Here is a 15,081-nt window from a genome sequence, read left to right as displayed (position 1 = left end):
GCAGTATGGCTGGTGGCATTGTCATGCTGGAGGGTCATGTCAGGATGAGCCTTCAGGAAGGGTACCACATGAGGGAGGAGGATGTCTTCCCTGTAACGCACAGCGTTGAGATCGCCTGCAATGACAACAAGCTCAGTCCGATGATGCTGTGACACACCACCCCAGACCATGACGGACCCTCCACCTCCAAATCGATCCCGCTCCAGAGTACAGGCCTCGGTGTAAAGCTTATTCCCTTGACGATAAACGCAAATCCGACCATCACCCCTGGTGAGACAAAACCGGGACTCGTCAGTGAAGAGCACTTTTTGCCAGTCCTGTCTGGTCCAGCGACGGTGGGTTTGTGCCCATAGGCGACGTTGTTGCCGGTGATGTCTGGTGAGGACCTGCCTTACAACAGGCCTACAAGCCCTGCTCAGCCTATTGCGGACTGTCTGAGCACTGATGGAGGGATTGTGCATTCCTGGTGTAACTGTATTCCTGGTGCAGTTGTTGCCATCCTGTACCTGTCCCGCTGGTGTGATGTTCAGATGTACCAATCCTGTGCAGGTGTTGTTACACGTGGTCTGCCACTGAGAGGACGATCAGCTGTCCGTCCTGTCTCCCTGTAACGCTGTCTTAGGCGTCTCACACTACGGACATTGCAATGTATTGCCCTGGACACATCTGCAGTCCTCATGCCTCCTTGCAGCATGCCTAAGGCACGTTCACGCAGATGAGCAGGGACCCTGGGCATCTTTCTTTTGGTGTTTTTCAGTCAGTTGAAAGGCCTCTTTTGTGTCCTAAGTTTTCATAACTGTGACCTTAATTGCCTACCGTCTGTATGTTCATTAATTGTTTATGGTTCATTGAACAAGCATGGGAAACAGTGGTTAAACCCTTTACAATGAAGATCTGTGAAGTTATTTGGATTTTTACGATTTATCTTTGAAAGACAGGGTCCTGAAAAAGGGCCGTTTCTTTTTTTGCTGAGTTTATGTGTGTATGTGTCTGTCTGTGTGACTGTCAGTGGTAGAAAAAGTACTACATTCTCATACTTGAGTAAAAGTAAAGATATTAATAGAAAATTACTCAAGAAAAAGTGAAAGTCACCCAGTAAAATACTACTTGAGTAAAAGTCTAAAAGTATTTGGTTTTAAATATATTTAAGTATCAAAAGTAAATTAAGCAAACCAGACGGCACAATTTTTTTTTTTTACAGATTGCTAGGGTCACACTCCAACAGTCAAACATAATTTACAAACAAAGCATTTGTGTTTAGTGAGTCCACCAGATCAGAGGCAGTAGATGACCAGGGATGTTCTCTTGATGTGTGTGAATTGGACCATTTTCCTGTCCTGCTTAGCATTCAAAATGTAACGAGTACTTTTGGGTGTCAGGGAAAATGTATGGAGTAAAAAGTGCATTGTTTCTTTAGGAATGTAGTGAAGTAAAAGTAAAAGTTGTCAAAAATATAAATAGTAAAGTAAAGTACAGCTACCCCAAAAAACTACTTAAGTAGTATTTTAAAGTATTTTTACTTAAGTACTTTACACCACTGGTGACTGTCTGTGTTGCATTCATGTTGGTGATGTTTGTTTATTCTTATCCGTGTGAGACTCTCAATCCACAAACACGTAACCCTCAACCAGCATAGACAACTGTATTTAATCTGTTTAAAAGCAAACTGCTCAGCAGCAAATAAATAATCAATAAAGAATGATGTACAAATGATCCAGAACCACAAGATCAAACAGGGGACATCAATAGACAACATCAAGCAGGGGAACACAATACCCAATATCAAACAGGGGACCTCAATACACAACATCAAACAGAGGAACACAATATCAGAGGGACTCAATACACAATATCAAGGGCAGAAGAACAATCACAAAACATTCACAACTTTGCTTCTACACACTGAACCCTCTCTAACTATGAGCCATGGTAATATCTGTAATTGTACACCAGTGGTAGTTTTTTACAGTGTACAGTTCCAGGGTTTCAGTCTGTGTGTTTGTCTGCTGTGTCAGTCGAAGTCTGCCTCCTGGCCTCATCCATCGCCTCCTCTAGATGGCAGAGCTGAGATAACTTCAGCTGTTCTATACCCCCCCCCCCCCACACACACACACACACACACATACATAGATACATCACAGTTGCACAACCAATGGTGCTAATAACCCATGTTAAAGTCTATCGTGTTAAAGCCTACAGTCATCAGAGTTTCTTACCAGCCTTCAGCAGCTGAGACTTGGCGTTCTCAACGCTCTCTATTTCAGCAGGCAGTCTGTCTGGGCTCTGGATGGAAGACACAACACTTAGTATTCACAGATCTGGAAAGACTGGATATGTGAAAGAAACATGGAAGAAGCTTCTCTGAAATCTTTCAGATTTCTCATAGGTACAAGCAGACAAACTCACAAAGACAGAGTGCAGGTTCTTATGCTGCTCTACCAGCTGCTGGAGCTGGTTTTCAAACTTCATCCTGTCAGAAAAAAACATACAATACATAGTCTGATCTCTCCAGTGGCTGTTGGTTCAAGCCCCCATTCTGACTGTTCTCCCTCCATCTGATCTCTCTAGTGGCTGTTGGTTCAAGCCCCCATTCTGACAGTTCTCCCTCCATCTGATCTCTCTAGTGGCTGTTGGTTCAAGCCCCCATTCTGACGGTTCTCCCTCCATCTGATCTCTCCAGTGGCTGTTGGTTCAAGCCCCCATTCTGACTGTTCTCCCTCCATCTGATCTCTCTAGTGGCTGTTGGTTCAAGCCCCCATTCTGACCGTTCTCCCTCCATCTGATCTCTCTAGTGGCTGTTGGTTCAAGCCCCCATTCTGACTGTTCTCCCTCCATCTGATCTCTCTAGTGGCTGTTGGTTCAAGCCCCCATTCTGACGGTTCTCCCTCCATCTGATCTCTCTAGTGGCTGTTGGTTCAAGCCCCCATTCTGACGGTTCTCCCTCCATCTGATCTCTCTAGTGGCTGTTGGTTCAAGCCCCCATTCTGACGGTTCTCCCTCCATCTGATCTCTCTAGTGGCTGTTGGTTCAAGCCCCCATTCTGACCGTTCTCCCTGCATCTGATCTCTCTAGTGGCTGTTGGTTCAAGCCCCCATTCTGACAGTTCTCCCTCCATCTGATCTCTCTAATGGCTGTTGGTTCAAGCCCCCATTCTGACAGTTCTCCTCTCCATCTGATCTCTCTAGTGGCTGTTGGTTCAAGCCCCCATTCTGACAGTTCTCCCTCCATCTGATCTCTCTAGTGGCTGTTGGTTCAAGCCCCCATTCTGACTGTTCCCCCTGCACCGCTACATAGTTACCGGTGTTTCCTGTGTTTGAGCTTAGTCTCCTGGATCTGACATCTGTACTGTTCTATCAGGTCCTCACTCTTCCTGTTAAGCTGCTGCTGCCTGTGAACAAGGACACATACACACACTTAACTTGTTCAGGTGCTGGACAGGAGATGAGGAATGTCAGCCACTGTGATATGCTTCCTGCCACTGTGATTTATTGAGACGCACAGACAGACTTGTCTTATAAATTTACATTTAACCTTTATTTAACTAGGCAAGTCAGTTAAGAACAAATTCTTATTTACAATGACAGCCTACTCCGGCCAAACCTGGACGACGCTGGGCCAATTGTGCGCTGCCCTATGGGACTCCCAATCACGGCCGGATGTGATACAGCCTGGATTCGAACCAGGGACTGTAGTGACGCCTCTTGCACTGAGATGCAGTGCCTTAAGACCACTGTCTTTGTCAGGTCCTACAGAATTGAGCGTTCAAATAACTCACAGTGGGATCATATCAGAGTTAATTTCTTTACCAGCAGCAGCTTTCTGACATATGCCGTGTCTTCATCCTGTTTTGTCAGGATTTTTAGAGTCAAAGTTTCCACCTGCAGATGTGTAGAGTTGAACCAAACACCAGATGTTGCTGAATAACTCATCACGTCACAGGTTCGGTTCGGGATGTTAGTCCATGATGCCAATAAATCCATTGTTCTGTTTTCAAGTCTTTCCCTTTGTATATGATTTAATCTTAAACTGACTCTGAATAGAGATCATGTCTGCTCTAGGCCTGCATAAACATGAAGATATGCTGCCATCTAGTGTTTGATCTGAAGAAGGGATCTGGTCTGGAAGCTGGCTACTTGACCACAACAAGGTGGGTGGAGACTGGAGAGAGGGGAAGGTGCATACCAGGCAAGTGTAACGGCTCACCTGGTTGAGTCCTGTTCCATCTCTTCACACTGGAACTGCAGCACCATGTATGACTCTGGGATAAAAACATCATCATCATTTTTAAATAGGACAAAAACAACTGTAAACGTATTACCTTTGAGAGCACTATGGATTTCAAGGAATAGAAGGGAATAAGGTCTACTGATTTTGGTAGTAGGTTCATTCATGTGTTGTAATATTCTGTAACTAGAAAATTAAGAATGACTGACTGATAAATGGGATCAGATATTTGAGACTGACCACAATCATCAGCTCTAACATCAGCATACCATTGAGATGAGTCAGTGTGTAATATAACGAACCCTGAAAGTCAAATGAAACAAACGTTTCCACTATTCTAACCCAATCATCATTCTGTTGCCATGATGTCATGGCATGAATCTCTCAGTATTTCCAGAAAGGCTACTTTTCTCATGACATAAATACAAATGTATCTTACTGTTTTAACAAAGCGAAAAAACTATAAAAATAAGTGGACAACCTTGTAAAAATACTATAACAACTTAATACAACACCTAGGAACCTTTTCTAGCGATGTTAGCCTCATTATAAACTGTGCTAAGGCCATAAAAACGAGGAAGTTGTGTATCTCTTTAGTGGAAGCTTGAGGACATTACTTTTGCGATAACCTTGAAACTTTTCCGTTTTTATTTTTGAGAAATGTGAGGGGCATCTGTTAAACGTTGAATAAAATGTGTATGGCCTTAATGTAAAAGTGAAGGTTCTGTGTGTTGTCACTCCACCTTCTTTCTCTTTGTGGACTCCCTCCAGTTGGTAAGCTTCCGTCTGTACTGGGGGAAGAACAAGTGATGCTGGTGTCATCAATTTTGTACACTTCAGGACTATTTGAAAACCAAAACCACTAAGCATCACTTCATCTTTTTCTAAACTGTTCCAATACTTTAAACAAGAATCCTGTCTTTGAAGAAGTAGGCTTATCTCTGATCTGAGATGGTTGGATGGCAGAAAGCAGGAGATAATTTTTCCCCAATCTAGTCATATTGGATTAGAGATTACCCAAAGGAAGCAACCCACTAGGCACACACTGGTTGAATCAACATTGTTTCCGCATCATTTCAATTAAATTAAGTGGAAACAATGTTTAATAGATGTTGAATTGATGTCTGTGTTCAGTGGGAAGGGAAGAAGAACAAAGGATGTAGCTAATATTACTAAGTATGAGAGCAAAACCAGGGGATTTCTTCAGGGTTTCTTACAGGCATCGAGTTCTTCCTGCAGAGAATCTCTGAGTGACTGGGCCTCTTTCACCTCCTCCTCTATAGCTCTCTTACCTGAGAGGGAACACCAAAAACACATACATCCACAGCACACTGTATGCTTAACCACACTTTTACTGAGACAAAACCATTATGGCTTGCAGGATGCTCTCTTCAGCTAGATCAATTATGACAAAAAATACTAAATCAAATTTCTGTTATTAGCCTGAGTTCTTCATTTATCATGTATATTTTAAACCCTAATCAACATCGCTCTTCCATTAGGCATATATGATTCATTTGTAGTGTGGAAGGGGTTAATAATGGCTACCTTGTTGCAGCTTTTTTAGTTTATTCATCAGCTGCTCAACTTTGGGTTCGACATCTTCATGCCCACCTGAAATATATATCAGCTTGACTTCTTAGGACATTATTCTCAAGGCAAATATTTGAAAACATTTGATATGAGATATATCTAGCAAAGTCAAACAATTTGTATGTTTGCCTAAATTTACCCTCTTTCATAGAAGGTCTAAGGACATCCTCAACATTAAAAGATGAACCTGTAAAGAAACAAACAAGTGCTATTGAATAATAACCTGTCATAGCTAACGTTAGCTGGGAGGGAAAAGGCTAGGAAGTTAGCTATTGAATGTGGAATAGCTACTGTAGCTATCCATAGTATCTATCAACAGTAGTTAGTTAGCTAGCTAGCTAACTTCGTTATCAAGTTGGACAGCAAACACACTTCTAAAAAAATATATATATATATATTAGCTAGCTAATTATCACTAACCTACATACACGCTCATTTTGAATACTTTGGTTTCTCCTTCCAAAAAGAGAGAGAAAACGACCGTATTATCCTGAAACAAATTCTCATAACATTAATAAAATCAGATAACTTTCTGCGTCCTTTCCGTTAGGGACGTTGTAAATTGGCGCCATTCAACCAGTGATCGCTGCGCGCGGGGCAGGGCCAGGGAGGGACGAGCTCGCTCCGTTCCGCGACAGGGGACCGACTGGGTTCTCTTTGTGTACTAGCAGAAAGCTTGTGATTATTTATGCTATTATTATTATTATAATTATTTTTTTGCTCATAAGAGTTGCTTTTACTTTCTGAAAAGTGTTGAATATTTATTGATTCAAGACATTTCAGCTTTTCATTTTTTTATTAAACATAATACTTAAAAAAAAGAAAAAAAAACATACATCTACTTTGACATTATTGGGTATTGTGTATAGTTCAGCGAAATCTCAATTGAATACATTTTTAATTTAGGCTGTAACACAACAAAATGTGGGAAAAGTCAAAGGGTGTGAATACTTTCTAAAGGCACGTATATCAAATCAAACTTTATTTGTCACATGCGCCGAATACAACAAGTGTAGATCTTACCGTGAAATTATAACTTACAAGCCCTTAACTAACAGTGCAGTTCAAATATTTACCAAGTAGACTAAAATAAAAAGTAATAATAAAAAGTAACACAATAAGAATAACAATAATGAGGCTATATACAGGGGGCACCGGTACCAGGTCAGTGTGCAGGGTACAGGTTAGTTGAGGTCATTTGTACATGTAGGTGGGGGTGACTATGCATAGATAATAAACAGCGAGTTGCAGCAGTGTGCAAAAGGGCGGTCAATGTAAATTGTCTGGTGGCGATTTTATTAATTGAGTGCGGTAGCAGAGAAAACAGTCTAGAACTTGGGTGACTGGAGTCTTTGACAATTTTATGGGCTTTCCTCTGACACCGCCTATTGTATAGGTCCTGGATGGCAGGAAGCTTGGACCCAGTGATGTACTGGGCCGTTCGCACTACCTTCTGTGCACCTTATGGCCAGATGCCGAGCAGTTGCCATACCAGGCGGTGATGCAACCGGCCAGGATGCTCTCGATGATGCAGCTGTAGACATTTTTGAGGATCTGAGGACCCATGCCAAATCTTTTTAGTCTCCTGAGGGGGAAAAAGTTTTGTCGTGCTCTCTTCACGACTGTCTTGATATGTTTGGACCATGATAGTTTGTTGGTGATGTGGACACCAAGGAACTTGAAACTCTCGACCCGCTCAACTACAGCCCCGTCAATGTTAATGGGGGCCTGTTCGGCCCTCCTTTTCCTGTAGTCCACGATCATCTCCTTTGTCTTGCTCACATTGAGGGAGAGGTTGTTGTCCTGGCACTACACTGCCAGTTCTCTGACCTCCTCCCTATAGGCTGTCTCATCGTTGTCGGTGATCAGGCCTACCACTGTTGTGTCGTCAGCAAACTTAATGGTGGTGTTGGAATCATGTTTGGCCACGCAGTCGTGGGTGAACAGGGAATACAGCAGGAGACTGAGCACGCACCTTTGAGGGGCCCCAGTGTTAAGGATCAGCGTGGCAGACGTGTTGTTGCCTACTCTTACTACCTGGGGGCGGCCCGTCAGGAAGTCCAGGATCCAGTTGCAGAGGGAGGTGTTTAGTCCCAGAGTCCTTAGCTTAGTGATGAGCTTTGTGGGCACTATGGTGTTGAACGCTGAGCTGTAGTCAATGAACAGCATTCTCACATAGGTGTTCCTTTTGTCCAGGTGAGAAAGGGCAGTGTGGATTGCGATTGAGATTGTGTCATCTGTGGATCTGTTGGGGCAGTATGCAAATTGGAGTGGGTCTAGGGTGTCCGGGAGGATGCTGTTGATGTGAGTCATGACCAGCCTTTCAAAGCACTTCATGACTACTGACGTGTGTGCTACTGGGTGGTAATCATTTAGGCAGGTTACCTTTGCTTCCTTGGGCACAGGGACTATGGTGGTCGGCTTGAAACATGTAGGTATTACAGACTCGATCAGGAAGAGGTTGAAAATGTCAGTGATCCACGCATGCTTTGAGTACCCATCCTGGTAATCCATCTGGCCCAGCTGCTTTGTGAATGTTGACCTGTTTAAAGGTTTCGTTCACATCGGCTACCGAGAGCGTTATCACACAGTCATCCAGAACAGCTGGTGCTCTCGTGCATGCTTCAGTGTTACTTGCCTTGAAGCGAGCATAAAAGGCATTTAGCTCGTTTGGTAAACTCGTGTCACTGGGCAGCTCGCGTCTGGGTTTCCCTATGTAATCCTTAATAGTTTTCAAGCCCTGCCACATCCGACTAACGTCAAAGCCGGTGTAGTAGGATTCAATCTTAGTCCTGTATTGACGCTTTGCTTGTTTGATGATTCGTCTGAGGGCATAGCGGAATTTCTTATCAGCGTCCGGATTAATCTCCCACTTCTTGAAAGCGGCAGCTCTATGCTCTACGCTCGATACGGATGTTGCCTGTAATCCATGGCTTCTGGTTGAGATATGTACAATGTACGTATAGCGTGACGTCACTCGCTCTGAGACTTGAAGTAGGGTTTCCCCTTGCATTGCAAGGGCCGTGGCTTTTGTGGCGCGATGGGTAATGATGCTTCGTGGGGTGTCAGTTGTTGATGTGTGCAAGGGTCCCTGGTTCGAGCCCGGGTTGGGGCGAAGAGAGGGACGGAACCTACACTGTTACATACGTACAGTCACTATGGGGATGACGTCGTCAATGCACTTATTGATTAAGCCGGTGACTGAGGTGGTAAACTCCTCAATGCCATTGGATGAATCCTGGAACATATTCCAGTCTGTGCAGCAAAACAGTCCTGTAGTGTAGCATCTGCGTCATCTGACCACTTCCGTATTGAACGAGTCACTGGTACTTCCTGCTTGAGTTTTAGCTTGTAAGCAGAAATCTGGAGGATAGAATTATGGTCAGATTTACCAAATAGAGGGCGGGGGAGAGCTTTGTATGCATCTCTGTGTGTGGAGTAAAGGTGGTCTAGGATTTTTTTCTCTGGTTGCACATGTGACTCTATGAAACCCCTCTGTGTCTCAACTGGGCCAGGCGGCAGGACATTTCCTTTGGAATTTACGACCGCCTTCACCGGGCCTGGGTAGGGAGAGGTAGGTAGGGGGATGGTGCAAGGGGGAGGGGGTCAACTGTGCTCCCTGTTCCCAGAGAGAGGGCAACGTCATGACATCTGCGTTTCACAAAGACACGCCGGTTGGAACCAAAAATCTCAAATTTGGACTCATCAGACCAGAGGACCCATTTCCACCGGTCTAATGTCCATTGCTCATGTTTTTTGGCCCAAGCAAGTCTCTTCTTATTGGTGTCCTTTAGTAGAGGTTTTTTTGCCGCAATTCGACCATGAAGGTCTGATTCACACAGTCTCCTCTGGACAGTTGATGTTGAGATGTGTCTGTTACTTGAACTCTGTGAAGCATTTATTTGGACTGCAATTTCCGAGGGTGGTAACTCTAATGTACTTATCCTCTGCAGCAGAGGTAACTCTGGGTCTTCCTTTCCTGTGGCGGTCCTCATGAGAGCCAGTTTCATCATAGCGCTTGATGGTTTTTGCGACTGCACTTGAAGAAACTTTCAAATTTCTTGAAATTTTCCAGAGAGACTGACCTTCATGTCTTAAAGTAATGAGGGACTGTCATTTCCTTTTGCTTATTTGAGCTGTTCTTGCCATAATATGGACTTGGTTTTTTACCAAAAAGGGCTATCTTCTGTATGCCACGCCTAACTTGTCACAACACAACTGATTGTCTCAAACGCATTAAGAAGGAAAGAAATTCAACAAATTAACTTTAACAAGGCACACCTGTTAATTGAAATGCATTCCAGGTGACTACCTCATGAAGCTGGTTGAGAGAATGCCAATATCGTGCAAAGCTGTCATCAAGGCAAAGGGTATATTTGACTTTGAAAAATGTCAAATATATTTTGATTTGTTTAACACTTTTTTCATCACGATTCCATGTGTTATTTCATAGTTTTGATGTCTTCACTATAATTCTACACTGTATAAAATAGTAAAAATAAAGAAAAACCTTGAATGAGTAGGTGTGTCCAAACTTTTGACTGGTACTGTATGACTCTGGCTGACACTAGTCAGTGCTCATTTACATTTTTCTGGAGGACCATAGCTTACAGATCCCTGGTATAACTGTCTAAAAAACACTGCATACTAAAGCAGGAGCCTGAGGTGTTAAACTGTTAATATTGACTTTATTAGCCTGAAGGCCATAAAGTATTCAAATACAGCAGCAACACAACGGTAAACAATTGTATGCAGCAGTAACGACATAGATGGAACAAGGAGCCAGATGTTTCACTGGAAACGTCTAAATCTGAAGCATCCGGTTGGTTTTTCCACTCCCGACCAAATAGGGTGATGAGAGGAAGCCAAGTGGCCGCTAGTGGGAGTGTACGGAACGAGATGGAACTGACCGACATTCTGCTGGTTTTATCAGAAAAGGCCGATCTCAATACAGTTTTCTGTTACCAAAAGTCAAATCTGTTACGAACTATGCACGAAGTTTTATAGACGTGACCTTTTGCCAAAGTTTTTTAATTTTTTTTAAATGGTGTTGTTTACAAGGAGTGCAAATGTGAATTTAGTTATTGTACACACACACACACACTTCAGAGAGGTGTTCCCTAATGGAAATATTCAAATAAATACTAGAATGCACCAATAGGATCTCGCTAGCTCATGCTTGTCTCTGCCAACCTCCTTGCTGTCCACTATGCTTCATTTGCTCCCATTGAAAACGACACAGATTAACTATCTTGGGTTAGTTTTAAATGTATTTGGTAACGTTCCTGAATCTCAATGGGGGAAAAAAATTGAAAACTAATAACAAACACTACTTTACTCCATCTGTGCTACATGAACCATAATAGTCTATATAATACAGTCTTTCTCTGGACCCGCTGAAAAAGATTTGATCCTGTCCATAAATTGCCACTGGGCCACCGTCAAATGCAACTTTCTGAGTAAAGTGCTGCACATGAAAATGAGAAAAAAATGATGAACAATGAAACCATTGAAAATGGCTCAACTGAGCAGATTTTCTTCCATTTTCAAATTATTATTATTTACAGTATACAACACAACTTAGATTTTGTGAGTCACAAGTATGAACCAAAGTCAAAGTATAGCCGAACACTGGCCCAGAGCCACGTTGATGAACTAAACCCCATTGGATTAGGAATTAGAATACTAATTTAATAGGATCCCAATTTCCTGAGGTGATAAGTGTGAAAACTGTGTAACAAGTCCTCCGCTGTAACTATGAACCTCAATTTAAACAACTTATTCAGCTCTGCTACCCTCCGCTGGTCACAAACTCATATAGCGACTCCTTCTGGACATTTCTGGAAAGGTCAATGTTGTGAACCCCTAATGGATCCCTGTTAATTATGTCAAATATACCTTAAATGCACATGTACATTTAGAAAAATACTCGCATTGAAAGGTAGACTCTGTGAAAGGACGTTGCCACGAGCAGAACAGCAGATATGTAAGTCTTCGCTCTCACACAGTCACACATAGTGTCGTCCCATGTGCACGGGTTCGCTTCACGTAATTCCAGCGTGATTGCCACGCGACTAAAACAGCGGAGAAGTTGAACCTCGCGCTTCAAAGTTTTTGAGGAATTTGACCCACTTTGTTTACTTTTTTGCATCTACCGTCATATCGCTGAGTCTATAACTAAAATAAAACGTAGAAAAAGGCAACAAAGATATTATTTTACTTCTTCATGGTCTAAAAATTCAAAAGGCAATCGCACATCTGAGCTATCTTTGTTGCAGATGCACGGTAACAGATGAATACTCCAACCCCATTCCATGCATTGAACGGATGTGGGTGGAGCAATGTCTACATAAGGGTGAAAAATAAAAACACTCACAAAAGCTCTGACGAAGGCCTTAAGGCCGATAATAATGAGCAGTGATACGAGCAAGGGAAGTGTGCAGGTTTCTTATTTTCTCTCACTTCTTCATGGTCTCTCAGTAGTTGGTTCGTTGAAGATGTGTTTCACAAACTGAGGCAATGTTCAATGAGTGGTTTATCTCCCCATCTTGTCAGCAGCAGACAAACAACTTAAAACAAACAAGTCTTGTCTTGTATAAATTTGAATCGGTAACAAAGTTGAACCGGTGAGTTGGAATCAGTGACAGTTGTATGAAGTCATGAAATCCAATCACATGCTTACAGGGGAGAGAAAATAATTTTACATGTTTACAACAACCCAAAATCAGCACTAAAACCAACAGAATCCAATCCAGTGTATAATTAAGCAATAAGGCCTGAGGGGGTGTGGTATATGGCCAAGGGCTGTTCTTAAGCACGTCGCAACACAAGAGTTTGACCTGTTTTCTATTGATAGTTCTTTGTATATATCCATAAAAATGATGCTGATTCATGATTTCGACTGGCTAAGAAATACTACCTGCCGGTCTGTCTCATCCTGACTCCGGCCACGTTCATTACTATGCAACAGCTGGAGATCGAATTTGAATATTGAAACAATGTTGCAAATGTCGGAGAGATAGACAGCAAGGTTTGTACAACTCTCTGCTGTTTAAAAATAAATGTAAGTCTAAAAGAAATGTGAGATAATGACTAGATGCTTTTTATAGCGGAGATCAAGTTCATAAATTGCCTGGCTGGGCTGATGAGACAGTGGATTGCAGCAGTCAGATGGAACAGAGTAAATACTAGGCATTTTAACTTCATAGATTTAGCCAGTGGTAACTTGTGGAATAGACACCGGCTGGAATGCGGTTTTAACCAATCAGCATTCAGGATTAGACCCACCTGTTGTATAATGTTTTACACAATGGGTGGGTCTAATGCTGATCGACTTCTTCTCGGGCCTAACAACACCCGTGCCAATTTACCCTCCAAACACCGGCTTCTCGGGCATTATCACTTTAGTATACCACGGGTATGACAAAGCATTTATTTTTACTGCTCTAATTACATTGGTAACCAGTTTATAATAGCAATAAGACACCTCGGGGGTTTGTGGTATATGGCCATATATACCATGGCTAAGGGCTGTATCCAGGCGTTGCATCGTGCCTAAGAACAGCCCTTAGCCGTGGTATATTGGCCATATACCACACCCCCTCGGGCCTTATTGCTTAAATAAAAACCGTCTGGAATGCGGTTTTAACCAATCAGCATCCAGGATTAGACCCGCCTGTTGTATAAAAAAACCATAGAAACCAGAGTGTATAAAACAAACACACAAAACACCTGTCCATTTAAAACAACAAAGTCAGTGTCTAAAGCACCACTAGAATAATCATCTGTGGTGGTTGTATGTATGGTGTGTGGTAGTTAGACCCAGGGAGGTCCTGGTCCTGGAGCTGCTCAGGGACCCAAGGCAGGGATGTGGACCCAATAGCCTACTCTGTGACAGGGAGGGCTGGGGAGGATGACTGGGCCATGTCCCGGGGGGACAGGAACTCTCCATGTCCTGGAGGGAAAGGCTGTGGGGAGCTGCACGCCCCCCATGCTCCTGAGGAAAGGATCAAGGTATGGATGGGGTGCAATCCCCTGGGTGAGTGGATAGCGAGTGGACGGGAGGGGCTGGGGTTTGAACCCGATAGGGTTAGTGGGAAAGAGGTGTGGGCCAGGGCTGGTTCTGATCCCATCAGAAACAAACTTGGTAAGGGTCACGGTTCATTCTGTGGCCCTCTGGGTAAGGACCAGGGTGTGTCTCGTAACCCTGCGGACCTGTTCTATAGGTGTCAGGGGTCAGCTTTTTGGCTCTGTAGGACCACGCTCCTCTGAACTCTGACCTCTGAACTCACACAACTGCACCTGCTATGTCACCCATACGAATGCTCATGTCTCCTCTGTGAAGGAATGGCCCTGCCTGATCCCTATGAAGTGCTATGTCATGTCTGAGAGCTGCTGTGTCAACCTGAGCTCCTGTAAACCCCTGCGCCTGGTTCCATGGTGGAGGCTGGCCTTGAAAATACTGTTGGTGGTGAAAGCCAGAGTTTACCTCCCTCTCTCTTCAGCTTTCCTCCCCCATGACCCCCATTTCTCCCCCTCCAGCTCCTTCCTGAGTTTCAGCTCTGCATTGTTCTTCTCCATCAACTAACAGTCAGTTAGCCTCGCTCCTGTAGCATACAGTTGTCCCTTCTGCTGTTTGGTACATTCTGTCAGATGATCTTTCTGCTGTTTGGTACATTCTGTCAGTTGATCTTTCTCCTGTTTGGTACATTCTGTCAGTTGATCTTTCTCCTGTTTGGTACATTCTGTCAGTTGATCTTTCTCCTGTTTGGTACATTCTGTCAGATGATCTTTCTCCTGTTTGGTACATTCTGTCAGTTGATCTTTCTCCTGTTTGGTACATTCTGTCAGTTGATCTTTCTCCTGTTTGGTACATTCTGTCAGTTGATCTTTCTCCTGTTTGGTACATTCTGTCAGTTGATCTTTCTCCTGTTTGGTACATTCTGTCAGATGATCTTTCTCCTGTTTGGTACATTCTGTCAGATGATCTTTCTCCTGTTTGGTACATTCTGTCAGATGATCTTTCTCCTGTTTGGTACATTCTGTCAGTTGATCTTTCTCCTGTTTGGTACATTCTGTCAGATGATCTTTCTCCTGTTTGGTACATTCTGTCAGTTGATCTTTCTCCTGTTTGGTACATTCTGTCAGATGATCTTTCTCCTGTTTGGTACATTCTGTCAGATGATCTTTCTCCTGTTTGGTACATTCTGTCAGTTGATCTGACAGAATGTGGGATGGGTGTGGGATGGGGCTGGGTGGAGGCAT

At 43.3% G+C, this 15,081-nt stretch overlaps 1 protein-coding gene across 2 annotated transcripts; it reads right to left on the bottom strand.

The window, feature by feature from the left end:
- Nucleotides 1–1,628: 1,628 nt before the first annotated feature.
- On the bottom strand, nt 1,629–6,520 carry si:ch211-199g17.9 (SYCE1 domain-containing protein). Of its 2 annotated transcripts, none has more exons than XM_029734564.1 (10): nt 6,238–6,520; nt 5,957–6,004; nt 5,773–5,838; nt 5,442–5,516; nt 4,968–5,015; nt 4,204–4,258; nt 3,299–3,388; nt 2,407–2,470; nt 2,217–2,283; nt 1,629–2,084 (listed from the first exon to the last, which is right to left on the bottom strand). In XM_029734564.1, exons 1-10 carry the CDS (start codon nt 6,251–6,253, stop codon nt 1,987–1,989), a joined length of 627 nt encoding a protein of 208 aa, XP_029590424.1. In that variant the 5' UTR covers nt 6,254–6,520; the 3' UTR covers nt 1,629–1,986. The 2 variants fall into 2 exon arrangements, with proteins under 2 accessions (XP_029590424.1, XP_029590426.1); XM_029734566.1 differs by having other exon boundaries at nt 6,246–6,520.
- Nucleotides 6,521–15,081: the final 8,561 nt, after the last annotated feature.

This window comes from Salmo trutta, chromosome 36, assembly GCF_901001165.1.
Source record: "Salmo trutta chromosome 36, fSalTru1.1, whole genome shotgun sequence".
Lineage (NCBI taxonomy): Eukaryota > Metazoa > Chordata > Actinopteri > Salmoniformes > Salmonidae > Salmo > Salmo trutta.
This window is presented reverse-complemented; position numbering and strand designations above follow the sequence as displayed.